General features: G+C 36.3%; 1 protein-coding gene across 1 annotated transcript; it reads right to left on the minus strand.

Annotated features, from left to right (window-relative positions):
* Nucleotides 1-7,766: 7,766 nt before the first annotated feature.
* LOC133188238 (uncharacterized protein F54H12.2-like) lies at nt 7,767-9,131 on the minus strand. The gene has a single exon (XM_061323616.1). It carries the CDS (start codon nt 9,129-9,131, stop codon nt 7,767-7,769), a length of 1,365 nt encoding a protein of 454 aa, XP_061179600.1.
* Nucleotides 9,132-14,568: the final 5,437 nt, after the last annotated feature.

The raw sequence follows: 14,568 nt of genomic DNA on the forward strand, positions 1-14,568 counted from the left end.
TACGTTTCCATAGTAACGATATTCTTTTTATTTATCTATTTATTTTTATGAGGAATAATTGTTACATTGTAATGCTTTCTGTAGTGATTATTTGAGAGTCGTACATGTATCCCCGAAATCTGTGACGAGTGCCAAATCTTTCATTACAGCGGTTACAGAGAATGAATCCCATACTGACAAAATTGCTGGCTATGTGCTAGGAATCGTTGCTATGGGTTAAATGAGTACAAAAATATTTTCCTAAAACAAACACGACAATGTCAATTTTTCTCAAACACATATTTGTGACTTGATTTAGATAGATTTTACAGGTTTACATGAATATGTGTCAAAATTAAGTTTCTTTGCCTCGTTGCTATGGGGAAGTGTTGTTGTTGCTATGGAAATAAGTCAATGTACGATATTCAATAATTTGCTACAACATTTTACATTCTTTCCACACACTCAGCATATACAATTATCAGCACATTACTTGAATATTCAATTCCATGACAAACAATACGATCCCAAAGTCAAATCTGTTTTACAGGAGGCATAGTGCACATTGGTCGTCATGTACTGGGAATCGTTGCTATGGGTTGATTAAGTACCACAAAAACTTTAATAAGACCAACATTTCATTGTCAATTTTGCTCAACGACATTTTTCTGACTTAATTTGAATAAATTTTTAATAAGATTACATGAATACATGTCAAAATTGACTTTCTTTGCCCGTTGCTATGGAGAACCTGTTGTTGCTATGGAGATAAATAATTATACAATATTCAATAATTTGCTAGGAAGTCCTTTAATTCTACTATTTTAAAATTTGTTTTTCGTTTTTGTAGATAACAATTCATTTGATTTTTCCGTAAACTTTTTACATTGTTTCTCATTTTATGTATCAAAATGCCCATATTTGTTGCTAGGCAACAGATTCAATTTTCAAAAAGGCCCATGGATTTGACTTCAAATTCTGAAAGAGAAATTCATCTGCTTTTATGTGAAATACACGCAACAGCTGTATTAATCTGGCCTTTTTTTAAATTTGGCCTTGAATATTGCCAAAATCACGAAAAATGCTGAATCAGCAGGAATTGCAAAACATGTGTACCTTCCAATGGCTAGCACAGAACTAACTTAAGACCTAAATTTCTTTCATTGCATTATTAAAACACTTTAAATGTGTATCTTTATTACACCAGTAATTGAGAATAATTTTCATGGTATTAAAATTTTATTTTAAGCCTTAAAGATAGGTGAATTTTTGTCCATCAACATGGAAAAAATTGCCGGTTGCTAAGGAAATTTCTTTGGCCGGGTTTCCATGGTAACCATAACTCAAAACATTCTTCATTTTACATACATTGTTCATATTGCAAGAGAAATTTATGAGTGAAAAATCATCGAATTCTGAAAACCTTCATGTATCACTTTCATACAATTTTGTCTGATTTTTATGTGGACTGGTACTTAAATCGATTGTATCTACGCATGCGTAGAATGAATATCACAGAATACATCTTGCGACAAAGATCTGATACGAAATGGAAACCATATCTGATAACAAACGTAAGAATTGTTATATATCATTTGAATTTCGTTTTGGGAAAGGTTGAACTGACTCTTCCAAAATATCTCTACAATTCAAAATCCTTGATTACTTTAACAAAAGATAAAAGAGGACGGGTATATCGAGATAATCTATGTGCTTTTCGCTGCTTAGCAGTACATCAGGGTTACTATCAATCTCGATTAGAAAGTCAGACCAAATTTTTTTTCCAAAAATGGGTCTCTTATAACGAATCTCGCGGAAATACTGTCAAATCAGATCCTGATACTTTCCTAGGTGTTACTTTAGATGAAATGGTTTATTTTGAAAGATGTTTTGAGATCAATGTTGAAATATTTGAGCTGAACGAAGAGGAATCAGTAAGTTCTATTTATAAGTCAAAATGCAAATTTTCAGCTACCATGTATTTGAATTTATTTCATCACCATTTATCATATATTTCCGATTTCAATTCTTATGCTAAAAAGTTTTTGTGTAAGACATGTCATCGTCATTTTAACAATATAGGAAACATGACACGCCATCAGCGGGTGTGCAAGGGCAAGACAAATCGTCAATTTCCGGGTTGTTTTTATACCTCTCCTCGAACAATATTTGACCAACTTGAACAATACGACATCATTGTCCCCGAAAGCGATCGCCTTTACGAGTGGTTCTTGGTTTACGACTTGGAGTCTATGCTCGTTCCTTTAAACACTCAAGACACAAGTAATTTACTGTACACCGAGAGGCATGTGCCCATTTCCGTTAGTATTTGTTCTAACGTGTCTGGGCACACTGAGCCACTCTGTATCGTTGATCCGGATGTCGACAGTCTCGTTAAGAAAATGCTTGAGTGTATGTTAACAATAGCCAATAAAGCTGCTGAATTAGCAAAAGAAAAATTTGCCGACGTCTTCGAGACCCTTGAGGAATCCATTGTTTGCAATGGAATCCACGAGGAAATGTCCATCGAAGACGAAGACATTCAAAAATTTATAGAGGAAGAGGCACACCAGAAAGCAAAACTAAAACTTGAATTTGAGAAATATTGCGACAAATGATTTGCATTGGTTTCAATTCCGCCAAATACGATATCAATTTAATCAAAAGTCGCCTCATTAAACACCTCGAGTTAGATGTGTCAAGAAACGTGAACAATGCTTATACCTGCATAAGCACCGATAAATTCAAGTTTTTAGATATAACTCATTATCTTAGCCCGGGAATCAATTATTCTGGTTTCTTGCGAGCTTTTGACGTTCAAGAATCAAAAGGATATTTTCCTTATCAGTTTTTGGACTCCGTGGAAAAGTTGAATTATCCATGTCTTCCTCCACACGAAGCATTTCATTCGACGTTAAAAGATTCAAATATTACAAACGAGGAATATGCCTTTTGTCAGAGCGTGTGGCAAGAGAACAACATGAAGACTCTTCGTGATTTTCTGGTCTGGTATAATAATCTTTACGTCCAGCCTTTTGTACAAGCTGTACAAAATTTACAGAAATATTACTTTGAGCGTCGAATTGACATTTTCAAATGTAGTATTTCTGTACCGGGTCTCGCACGTCAAATGTTGTTTGAGAGTGGTAGAAAAGAAGGGGCTAGTTTTGCTTTGATCGATCAAGCCAACGAAGATTTACATGATACAATCAAGCAAAACATAATAGGGGGTCCGAGTATCATATTCAAGCGATACTACGAGGTCGGGAAATCTCATATTCGTGGAAATCCAAAGAAACCTTGTGGCAGGATCATTGGTTTTGATGCTAATGCTCTGTACCTACACTGTATAGGGAAAGAAATGCCTGTGGGTTCATTCGTGCGTCGTCAGGTAGACGATGGATTCAAAGCGCACAAGCGTGATCGATACACTCTTGCTTTTGATTGGTTAGAGTGGCTGAATCACAGTGGTCAGTACAAGATCATTCACAAATTGAATTTAGGGAAGGAAAAGAAAATAGGTCGTTTTCCAGTAGACGGTTATGATCAGGTCACAAACACTGTGTTCCAGTTTCACGGGTGCTACTGGCACGGTCATCGTTGTTATTTGACGCGTCACGTCAAAGACGACAAAATCATGAAAAACCGCGAAGAGAAGACTCGTAAAATCACACAATATCTAAAATTGAAAGGTTTCAAGGTACTTGAGATGCGAGAATGCACTTTTCGCAACAACATTCGCTTTAATACAAGATTAAAGGAATTTGTTCAATCCCGCAGATCGGGTTTCAGTCAAGGTCGTTTGTCTTCGCAAGACGTCATTGCAGGTGTTATGAATGGAAAGTTATTTGGTATGGTAGAATGTGATTCGCGTACCAGAATCCTGGCCATCTCATTTCCAACATCCTTCAATGACACCTTACGAATATTTCTCCGAAATGAGCCCTCTCTTTTGTACCACCGATATTTCATTTGACGCTATAGGTTCTCACATGCAGAATCACGCTAAGCGCTTTAACCTATCTACTAAACCTCGTCGTTTATTTGTTGGGGGAATGCGGGCCCGTCAGTTGTTAATTGCCACACCACTTCTGCGTTGGTATATATCTCACGGTTTGGAGATTTCCAAGATATACCAGGCCGTGGAATACACATCGCAGAAATGTTTTCAAAATTTTGTACGCGATGTTAGCAATGCTCGACGTCAAGGTGACGCTGACCCAAGCAAATCGATTCTGGCGGATACTCGCAAATTAGAAGGTAACAGTGCCTTTGGATCCACAATCATGGATCAGGAAAAATTTCAGACTTTGAGATATATACGAGGGGAAGGTCGGGCAATGAAGGAAGTAAACGAACCCCAGTTTAGAAAGCTAACCACTCTCTTCGAAGATGAGGAATTATACGAAATTGAAAAAATCTAAAAAAGTGTTGAACTTGAATTTGCCAATTCAGATCGGCTACTTCATTTTGCAATATGCGAAACTGCATATGCTACAATTCTATTATGACTTTATGGATAGATTTGTAGAGCGTGCAGATTTTGAATATTGCGAGATGGATACCGACTCTGCATATATGGCAATTTCGGGTCACACATTCGAGTCCGTGATTAAAAAAGATATGCTATCGTCTTACAATCACAGTTTGAAAGGGTACTGCGAAGCGGGTCTTGAAATCGAGGCCGACTGCGATCGTCATTGGTTTCCTCGCACTTGTTGTGTGCAACATACCAAACACGATCGCAGAACACCTGGTTTATTTAAAATAGAATACAAGGGAGACGAAATTATCGGATTCTGTTCAAAGACGTACATTGTCTCAGCTCGCGAGCAAGTGTCACAGTCCAACACGTTGATTGTAGCACGACGCTTAGTGAATAGCGCAAAGAAATATAGGTCTTTACGTAGGCAACGCTATAAACCTCGTGTTGTCAACAAAATAAAATGTTCCTGTAAAGGAATTTCAAAGAAACGAGTCAAGGCTCCTCTTACTACGTTTAGAAATGTTTTGAGAACACAAAGAACGTCTGCAGGAGAGAATATGGGTTTCAAAGTTCGAAATAATGGTGTGTGTACATACCGTCAGATCAGAAATGGGTTTACGTATTTTTACTGTAAACGTTAAGTCTTGTCCGACGGTGTGTCAACACAACCATTAGACATTGAATTGTATCCTGTGAAACCCTCCAAAGTTTACGAAATAGAAATTGACGATTTAGATTTACAATTGATACATCTGCTTGCACAAGATGGCTAATAATAAGATAAAAATTAATTAGATAAAATACAAAACAGTTCAATTTACTTGTATGACCATTAGCTTGTTCAAACAAGTCATTATTCTATCGTTTTATAATCTTATTTGTATAATCAAATGGTGTATATTGAGTTTAAATCATCCAGTATAACTACATATCATTGAGTTCAGTGTGTTGTTTGAACATAAGATTAAATTCATCATATGTATTATATAATCAAGTACGTTACAATAAAGGTTATGTAAACTTTGTGTACATTTGATACAGTGTATTCTAATATCCATTGTGTAATAAATTGTTTGAATGTGCATATCAATACTAGTGTTCATTTATTATTTACAAACAATAAGGAAAATTGGATGGATGATTTCTATAAGAATAACTAACACATGTTTATTTTCGTGTGGTGTTAGTATGGAGACGTCAAATAATACCTCTACAGAGCCATGGAGTATTTTAGGTAGTAAAATTCCGAAATCGGAAATTGTGTACTTCTGTCAGATGATTGGATGATTGTTGTATACATCATCATAATCACGTCCATTGTTAACTTATCTATGAGGAATGGTTCCTCTGAATTGTGGATATCTTTACTTAGTAGTGCTATTGGCTATGTATTACCCAATCCTTCTATAAAAACAGAAAGGATATAAGAAGCATTCAGAATGAGAATGCATATCTAATGTAGTCAAGATGAGTATTCCTTTCCAACTGTGCTCTAGCATGTGTATCAGTGGACAAACAGGGAGTGGGAAAACTCGTTTTGTGTATCGTTTATTGAACCACCTAGATGATATGTATGCTGACGAGCCTCCGAAAAGAGTTTTGTATTCTTATGGTATTCACCAACCCTTGTTTGATGACATGGAACGAGAGTTTTCTAATTTAATTTTCCATCCCGGACTCCCGTCTAAAGAAATACTTGAGGATTTTACTTCAGATCGACAACACTCACTAATCGTACTCGACGATCTGATGCATAGAGTGGTACAAGACAGGGTATGGAACTTTTATTTACTCAAGGCTGTCATCATCGCCGTCTTAGTGTAGTGTTTATTACCCAAAATCTCTTTCCGAGAGGGTCCAAAACTCGCTCCATAGCTTTGAATACTTACTATTTGGTACTAATGAAAAACGCGCGAGACTCTTCCCAGATATCAACCTTGGGTCGACAGTTGTATCCCGGCCGAGCGCGAGTTCTAGTAGATGCTTACAAAGATGCAACTAAACATCCCTTTGGCTATCTAGTGATTGACACGTCACCACAAGGAGATGATCAGTACAGATTAAGAACAAACATCTTTCCGGAAGAGGATACAATCATATACACCGCTTTATAAGAAGATTTGCCTTTTATCATGTTTAATAAAATGAGTACCGTCAGTACTGAAAAACACTTCTTGGAACTCTCGTTACAAACAAATCCGAAACAACGAAAACTGTTGTTAAGTTCTGTGACAAAGCAACAACTGAAGGTATTGGGAGAAATTGCAGCTAATGTTCTCCACAGTGTAATACTGCTTAATCAAGAAGAGAAGGAATAATTAAAAAAGTACCAGTCTCTTCTTTTAGTAATAGGAGATAAAAATACATCCCGAAAACTCAAGCTAAAGAAGTTAACAAGAAATCAAAAAGCAGTATCTGTATTGTTGCGAGTAGTTAAACCATTTCTGAAGAAATGGTGGACGTAATTCGGAAATCTGTGTTGGTCCCCTACGAAAGGTACCAGCAACTCATATCCCTTCAGAAGAATGACGATAATGGTGACACACAACCAGAAAAAGAAGCGAATGAACCCGAAAAGAAAGAAACGAGTGACAAGGAAACTCATGTTCCTTTGAATGAAGACGCAAAAACTATTGGTGATAACGACGAATTGGATGCATCGGATATAGATATTTTAATACCCAAAAAGAGAAAGATTGCAGTCGATATTTTAAAACCAAAGAAGAGAGAAACTACGAAAAAGAAATCGCGATTTGACATAGCTAAAACTTGGATAAAATTTTAATATGTGTACATAAATATTTTGTTTGTAAATGAAAAAAATAAAGATTTTTTCATCAACGCTGTGTTTACTAGATTTATTTCTTCTTAAATGTGATTTTTTTTAATTCTAGTAATATTTTTATAAAAATGTCCTAGTGATGATATCAAAGTCAAAAGAAACTCAACTAAAGACTAATGTTTATTTTCTTTTATTTAAGAAATATTCTTCACAAAATCGTAAACCAATCGGTCATTTGCAAGCAAATCTAATACATTAAAATCAGATAATATAAGTTTCATGGATCTTTCTCTCAGTCTCTGAAAAATAAAATAAATGCAATAATGTCCACACACATTTGAAGTTTCTGACTGGTTTTGGCTAGTGTTGAGTAAATAGCCTGGTCCATTGGAAAACAGTATATGTTGAAATCTCTCTTGATAATATTCAGGGTCATTACCGAGTGAATCAAAAAACTCTATAGGTCCTGTGGAGGGAAAATGAAAGACAACCCAATGCCATCCTTTACCTCCACATTTGTCAGTATTCACGACCCAAAATGTTTGTTTGGTTTGGTGTAAATCGCTGGGAAGTTTGTCTGCACACACGACCCGAACTCCGTATTTTGCTAGATACCCCGACAACTCGTAGTTGTTCACATTTGAATATGATGCTTCTCGACTGATCGATGAGAAGAACCTGCGGAAATTTCGCATATAAGATCACGGTTACACTCTCCGGTAATGGAACGGCAAATTTTAGTTCCAGGCGACAATGACCTTTCCTTTTGGTATTGAAATCGATGTAGGGATTTATATTCAACACATACAAGGCATTTCCAGAGATATAATCCTCTCTCTCTACATGGATTGTTTCTCTTCCTTCCACTAGGGTCTGGTAAGCTTCTAGGTATGTTTGGGTATCGTAATTAGGCTGTAGGGGTTTAGAGGGAAAGGATTGTCCGTCCACATAAAATCCGACGAAATTACAGTCAAAATGTTGAAAGTTATAGGGTGATTTCTTATAATCTCCGCTGAATGCGCTGCTTGAAACTAACCCTACCACAAGCGTGGAAGGGACTTCACCCTGAAACACGTCGTCCATGGTAAAAGCGAATTCTCCTTTGGCAACTGAAGCAATTTTTAAATTAGAGGAGATGTAAGGATATATTGCAGGTGATTTTTCTAACATTTTCAAGTGGGCCATGGTGAGAGCAGGATTAGGTCTTTGAATACAGAGTTTAAAGCTGACATCCACGATCTGTATTTTGTAATCTCCACCTGATGCACACATTAATCTTAACGGATCCTTACTGTGCCAAAGCTTAAGGGACAGTGCCACTCCATTTAAAATCAAACGTTGTTGCTCGAAAACGTCTACGTGCAACGGACCCTCCAAGTCGACCAATTTCCCGCTCTTGGTGTATTGATACCTTTGAAATAAACCAATGTTCACTCCTTTGATTGGATCTGCATCGTCGGGATCTGAAGTGTCTTTGAAAAAGAGTTGAGAAAATCGTACTTCGTAGTTCTCCGCGGAAGTTGACAATAAAGTATCGATGTAAGCTTTGTATGGATAGTTGGTTCCCAATTGTGAGACGAGAGTCTGTTGGAGACTGGTATCCACCTGAGCGAAAATTGTGTGCAGGGGTAAATTAGACAGTGCCACCGGATCTTCCTCACTAACCGGAGAGTTTGATTCGTTTAATATCCTAATCTTAATTTTCAAGCGACTATTCTTAAGATCCATGTAACCTGTAGATAACGGGGGTATGTTAAATTCCACTGCGGAATACTCAGATATTTGATTGATGGGTCTGAACTCTACCCACTCTCTTGTCTGTATGGTGGTGTCCATGGGTGGGGGTTCAAAGATAGAGAATTGATCCATATGATTTTCGTCCATGACTAAGCGTCAAATTGTGTGAGTAACCTTGGTTTCTTGGAATTTTTCCTAGAGATCTTACTGGCTCGTTGACCTGGAAGAGGATTTTTTCTACTCTTTCTTATAGATTCCGATATATTTTTAGAGTCGTTTTCGCGCTTCAATTCGGATCTAGCCATTTCGATTGCTTGTGCCACGGAAGTCACTAATTTGACCACCGGTTCGTTTTTCTCGGGGGAAGTCTCCGTTCGGTGACGAGAACCACTTCCTACAATGTATCTACCTTTATAATCAGGTCGCACCCTTCCCGCTGAAACATCTTCAAAATGCCGTCTCCACTTTTCAAAGTCTGGTACATAAGGAACCCAGTGCATTTTCTTGTAATCGTAAACTTCTATGGAACCCATGACTTTTTTCTAAATCCCAAAAACACACGTAAAAGAATGGATTTTAGACTTCAGTGTGTGTAAATGTTCGCCTCTTATAAATAGTCTGATACGCTGAATTTCCTGTTTACACACATTAAAATAAAAAGGTTGTTGATAGGCTAATTGAACAACATCGTCCTCGGGTTTAAGGGTTAGAGTCCTCAAGATGGGTAGCATTGTGTTCCTTGCATAACTATCCTCCACGATGTCGGTGCAAATATATAGTCTAGAAGTAGATATATCCTTCCTGATCGAAACGCTAATTTCACATATTGCGCATTCCCATGTACCCTCTAAAATGTATGATTTTGGTAGAGTGATAATAAAATCGGTAGGGGGTTTGTTTGTGCGAAATGTCACTGAATCTTGACTATTCAAAAAGAGAAAGAAACTCATTTTTTTATTTCTAGAACGTTTGTGTAGTGTTTCTTATGAAAGTTGATTTCTAATTCTCGCGAGCTCTGATGATATAAATCAGTATGCTAGCCAGATAGCGATCTCTTAATATTCTCGGTACCAAAGAGAGATGAGATAACAGGCCAGTTTTTTTTCCTTTCGATGGCTATGCGAGGACTTGTTAGCTGTCTCAGAAAACGACGATGGAAACGAAAAAGGGAAGTATCTCTGGCTAACAGAGGTATTAAACTGTAAAGAATATGATACACTACTTCGCCAAGCGCAAGCATCTGGTGTCTGCTAGCTCTTGTTATCAGTGTGCGCTGGTTTCGGTGACCCGCGTGTCCCAATTCTCTTAAGAAATCGGCATGTTGATAAATAGGCGACTGTTCCATGATAGAGATTTTCTATGTTTGCTTTTGTGTTAATTCTTCTTATAGTATTTGAGATCTGATTTAGGTATGTTACTGTTAAACTTTTTGGGCCAACCCCACCATTTCACCAAAACTTGTCTGCCTCTGTGGTGCAATAACTTCTCTATTCTATATATTGTTTTGTCGGAAATTAACACTTTCTGTAATTCTCCTTCATAGAATGTACCTTTTACATCCTCTCCATCGATGTCTTGTAACTCGTACACGGGAATAGCCTGTTTAGTAGTGCGAGATTTGATGATAAAATGCTCGCCAGTCCATCGTTCGTCGTATTCTCTATCAAACGCTTGTCGTAAATGGGAAATACGCACACTATCTCCAATTTTAAATTTAAATCGTATGGTTTTGCTTGATCTGACCTTATTGGTACGACGCGAATTGCATACGTGGTCGTATGCATTCATCCATATATCAGCTTCGTTGCTCTTCTTCACTTGATTGGGAGCCAGCTTGATGGTGCGATGATAAGTTGAGTTATAACTCTGAGTAATTTTCGACAGCACATCGACCCAGCGATGTGTTTGATGTCTTGTCATGTAACGACCTAAGCGAGATTTGATGGTTTTGATTGCTCTTTCCGCCACATTCGCTTTCATTTCATTCTTAGAAAAAAAGTGGTTTACAGTTTTCTTTTTCAGAAAATTCTCAACTCCGCTGTTTTGAAATTCAGACCCTTTGTCTGTACACAGATTTTTAGGAGGAATGGTTTGTCTAAACAGAGAGTCGAGAGCGTGTACCATTTCAACTCCTTTTGTGGATTTTAGGGGTACCGTCCAAACAAATTTAGAAAAGACGTCAATTGTCAGAAGAAAGTAACTGTATCCGTCGTTAAATTTCAAATAGGAAGTCATGACAGCTGTATCTGCATCCCACTGGTATCCGATTTCGGGTACAACAACCTGGGTTCGCTTTAGTTTTCTATTCACTTGTCTATGTAATGTATAAGTTTCTTGTTTCTGTAACCAGTGTTTAATTTTAGAACGACTGAGTACAAATTTGCCTTCCTTTCGCACTGCTCGATATAGCTTTTCCAATATCCCGAATGACCCTGGATGTTTTGTATCGTAATAAATGGACTGTAGATAATCTTCATAGGTCATGATGATGAAAGAGCAAATATTGATAATGTAAACAATTTCTTATAAGCATGTCTCAAGTTCAACAATAGTGGGGTATATTATGTCGTCAATGTCGCGTGCTCGTTTAATACCTGTAATGAGAATTGTACCCTTTAAATGACAAGTAAAATGTATTCCCGTTCGCCGAAACATGACGGCGGGGAACAACTCTGGATCGTAAGAACATGTTAACATGTGCAACATTGTATTGACTTTCATGCGCCCACTTAATTTGTGGACAGCAGAAGCGGTGACAAGACGGACTTTAGTTAAAATAACTGTATATCCTAATTTTTGTATGACGCGTGCATACTGTCTAAGTCGCTTGCGTCCGAGTTCAAAACTTTCGCAACATCCATTGCAGTTAATTTTTCCGTTGGAGAATATTAAACAATTTCCTCCAATTTTTCTATTCTGATATATTACACCTGGGAAAGTTCGAGGATCGTATCGCACATTAAATAACTTCTGTGTTAAGTTCTTGAGGCTAATTTGACAATTCATCTCTCCTTGATACACAACGTTCCTCAACTTCATCTTGATCTTAATCAGATCTATTTCGTTTCTTTTCTTAAATACCCTTTGTATTATCAGCAGGAAATACATGATTCATGGAGGATTAAAAGCTTTATTGATGTAGACATGTATGATAACAAGACAATACGCAAATAAACATTACTTATACTGATTTCAAAGACATGCATTATACATTTTGTTTCAAACGATGAATACAATTAGATAATAAACATACATATTAAAATGAAAACCGTACTCAAGTACAGTAAATTTATAATGTCATAAAACATCCATTTCACCAATTTTGAAATTCTAGAGGGTTACAGTTTGAACACTGAAGCATTCCCAATTGATTCACGTGGTCCTCTCTTAAAAAGCATGGAACTAAAGTTTGTAGTTCGGGTACCACTTTGTGTAATTCTGCCGTTTGTGATTTTAGAGCTCTGTACTCTGTGGGACGCAAGCAAAGACCTCTCTTTGTAGGTATGAGGTTTTCTTCAGTTGGAGGTCGCCAGTACTGACGAATGTCAACGCAGGGACTGTCTTTCTTCACAGTACAGAAGATGTTAGATCCAAGGTGATATTGAAGATCTTCTCTCTTTTGTAAAGCCGTGTCTATCATCTCCTGAGCAAGTTCGAATGACTTGAATATTTCCAACTTTAAACTGATCCCTTTCTTCGTTGGAAATTCACAATTTGCCTGCCAAGATCTAATTTACAGCGAGAATTCATCCTCTTTCTCTCGAGTTCAAGATACAAATGATAGATGTATCATCATATCATGTAGTCATACACATAGTTTCCGATTTGTCAATGTGTGTTTCCATTGGTTAATCATAACTATTGGATAACACAAATCGGAAGTATGGCTTCCGGTCTTGTGATTGTATGTTATGGTTGAACTAACATGATTACAACTATCTAACAACCTTGAGATATTTTCTCAAGTTGTTTCATCAAAACAGATTCAATAATAACTGATGCATTTTCAATTCGTCTCTTGAAACGACATCTATCTACTCCTATCTGCATCCATTCCCCTTTTCGATCTTCATAAGGAATATTTATAACAGAGTCATGTTTGCTAAAACGAACGCGTTTCTTCATCGTCTCTCTTTTAAATCAAATATATACTCATATTAATAAATACAGATAATTAAATGCTATACTTATAATTTCTCATTCAAGAAGATAAAATCCACTGAATATTTTCTCCTTTATTTCTTAAGAAAATCAATCAGTAAACACACTAAGCACATCACCTGTACAGATTTCTTGAGCAGTGGTTCATCAATGAAACAGACAATGACGTGCATATCAATAAAACAATTTTAATCGGTTGGATCCTTCTTTAGATTATTATTTGTACAGATATAAATCTAAACAATAAAAACTCGAGTTCAAGATACAAATGAAAGTAAATGTATCATCAGACCATGTAGTCGGAAACGTAGTTTCCGATCTTAACAGTTTTGTGTTTTCATTTGTTTATCATGACTATTGAGTAATACAGATCGGAAGTATGGCCTTCGATCTTGTGATTGTATGTTGTCATTGAGCTAACATAAATACAACTAACAAATTTGAGAGAAATTTTCTCATGTTGTTTCAACAAAACCGATTCAATAGTATCTGATACATTTTTAGTTCGCCTATTGAAACGACATCTATCTACTCCATCCACTACCCCTTTCAACCTTCATAAGGAATATTTACAATAGAAATGTGTTTGCTAAAATTTACAAGTTTCTTCATTGTCACTCTTTTAAATCAAATATACTCTTTTAATACAAAAATAACAGTGTGTTCTCTACTTGTTACCTCTCATTTAAGATGATTAATCAATATTTTCGGATTAAGTTGTTTCCTGGATTACGTTAATACTCCTTCACAATTATCTTCCGGGTTCATGACGGGTTCATTTTGCTCCTCACTCCTCAAAATCGCTTATTTTGCATCACTCTATACTATTGTTATTAGTAATATGTCATTTAAGGCTATTGCTAGTTAAACATTTACATATGAAAGAAATGTGACAGACTCTTTGATGTTTTCTATTCACTTGGATATGTTCAGTCGACATATGAATAAACATAACCATTGTTAAATGTTGGAAATTAATCTGTGTTAAATGCCGTTCTGGAACAAATCAAATCAACAATGTCGACTTAATTTATTTTCCAATTCAATATCGAACGAAATATGTAAGATTTTAGGAATAAACAATTTTTTTCTGAATTATTTCTTCATTGTAAAAGATGTCTCTAATATCTCAACCCTGAAAAGTACATTTCAAAGTTAGAACTTTTGAACTACATGCTGACGATATTCTTCAAAGAAAATGCATTATATATCGATCCCTTAAGGTCATTAAATGTTGGAAAACATACAACATGCTTAGATGATGAATATTTGATTATCTTGAAGGAGTTTTGGAATAATCTTATTTTGAAGGAAGTTAATTAGTAAATCAAAGTACCTATTTAATTTTGACTAAGGATACACTATATGATAAAACAAAAAGAATTTATACATTTAAAGGACGTCAACTTGGCGAAGTTAAATT

The sequence above is a fragment of the Saccostrea echinata genome, unplaced genomic scaffold, assembly GCF_033153115.1.
Source record: "Saccostrea echinata isolate AGI-Se365-2 ecotype Australia unplaced genomic scaffold, CSIRO_AGI_Sech_v1 ptg000016l, whole genome shotgun sequence".
In the NCBI taxonomy this organism is placed as follows: Eukaryota; Metazoa; Mollusca; class Bivalvia; order Ostreida; family Ostreidae; genus Saccostrea; species Saccostrea echinata.

Excerpts from the sequence above, each read along its gene's own strand:
- LOC133188238 (XM_061323616.1), bottom strand. The coding sequence starts at position 9,131 with ATGGACGAAAATCATATGGATCAATTCTCTATCTTTGAACCCCCACCC.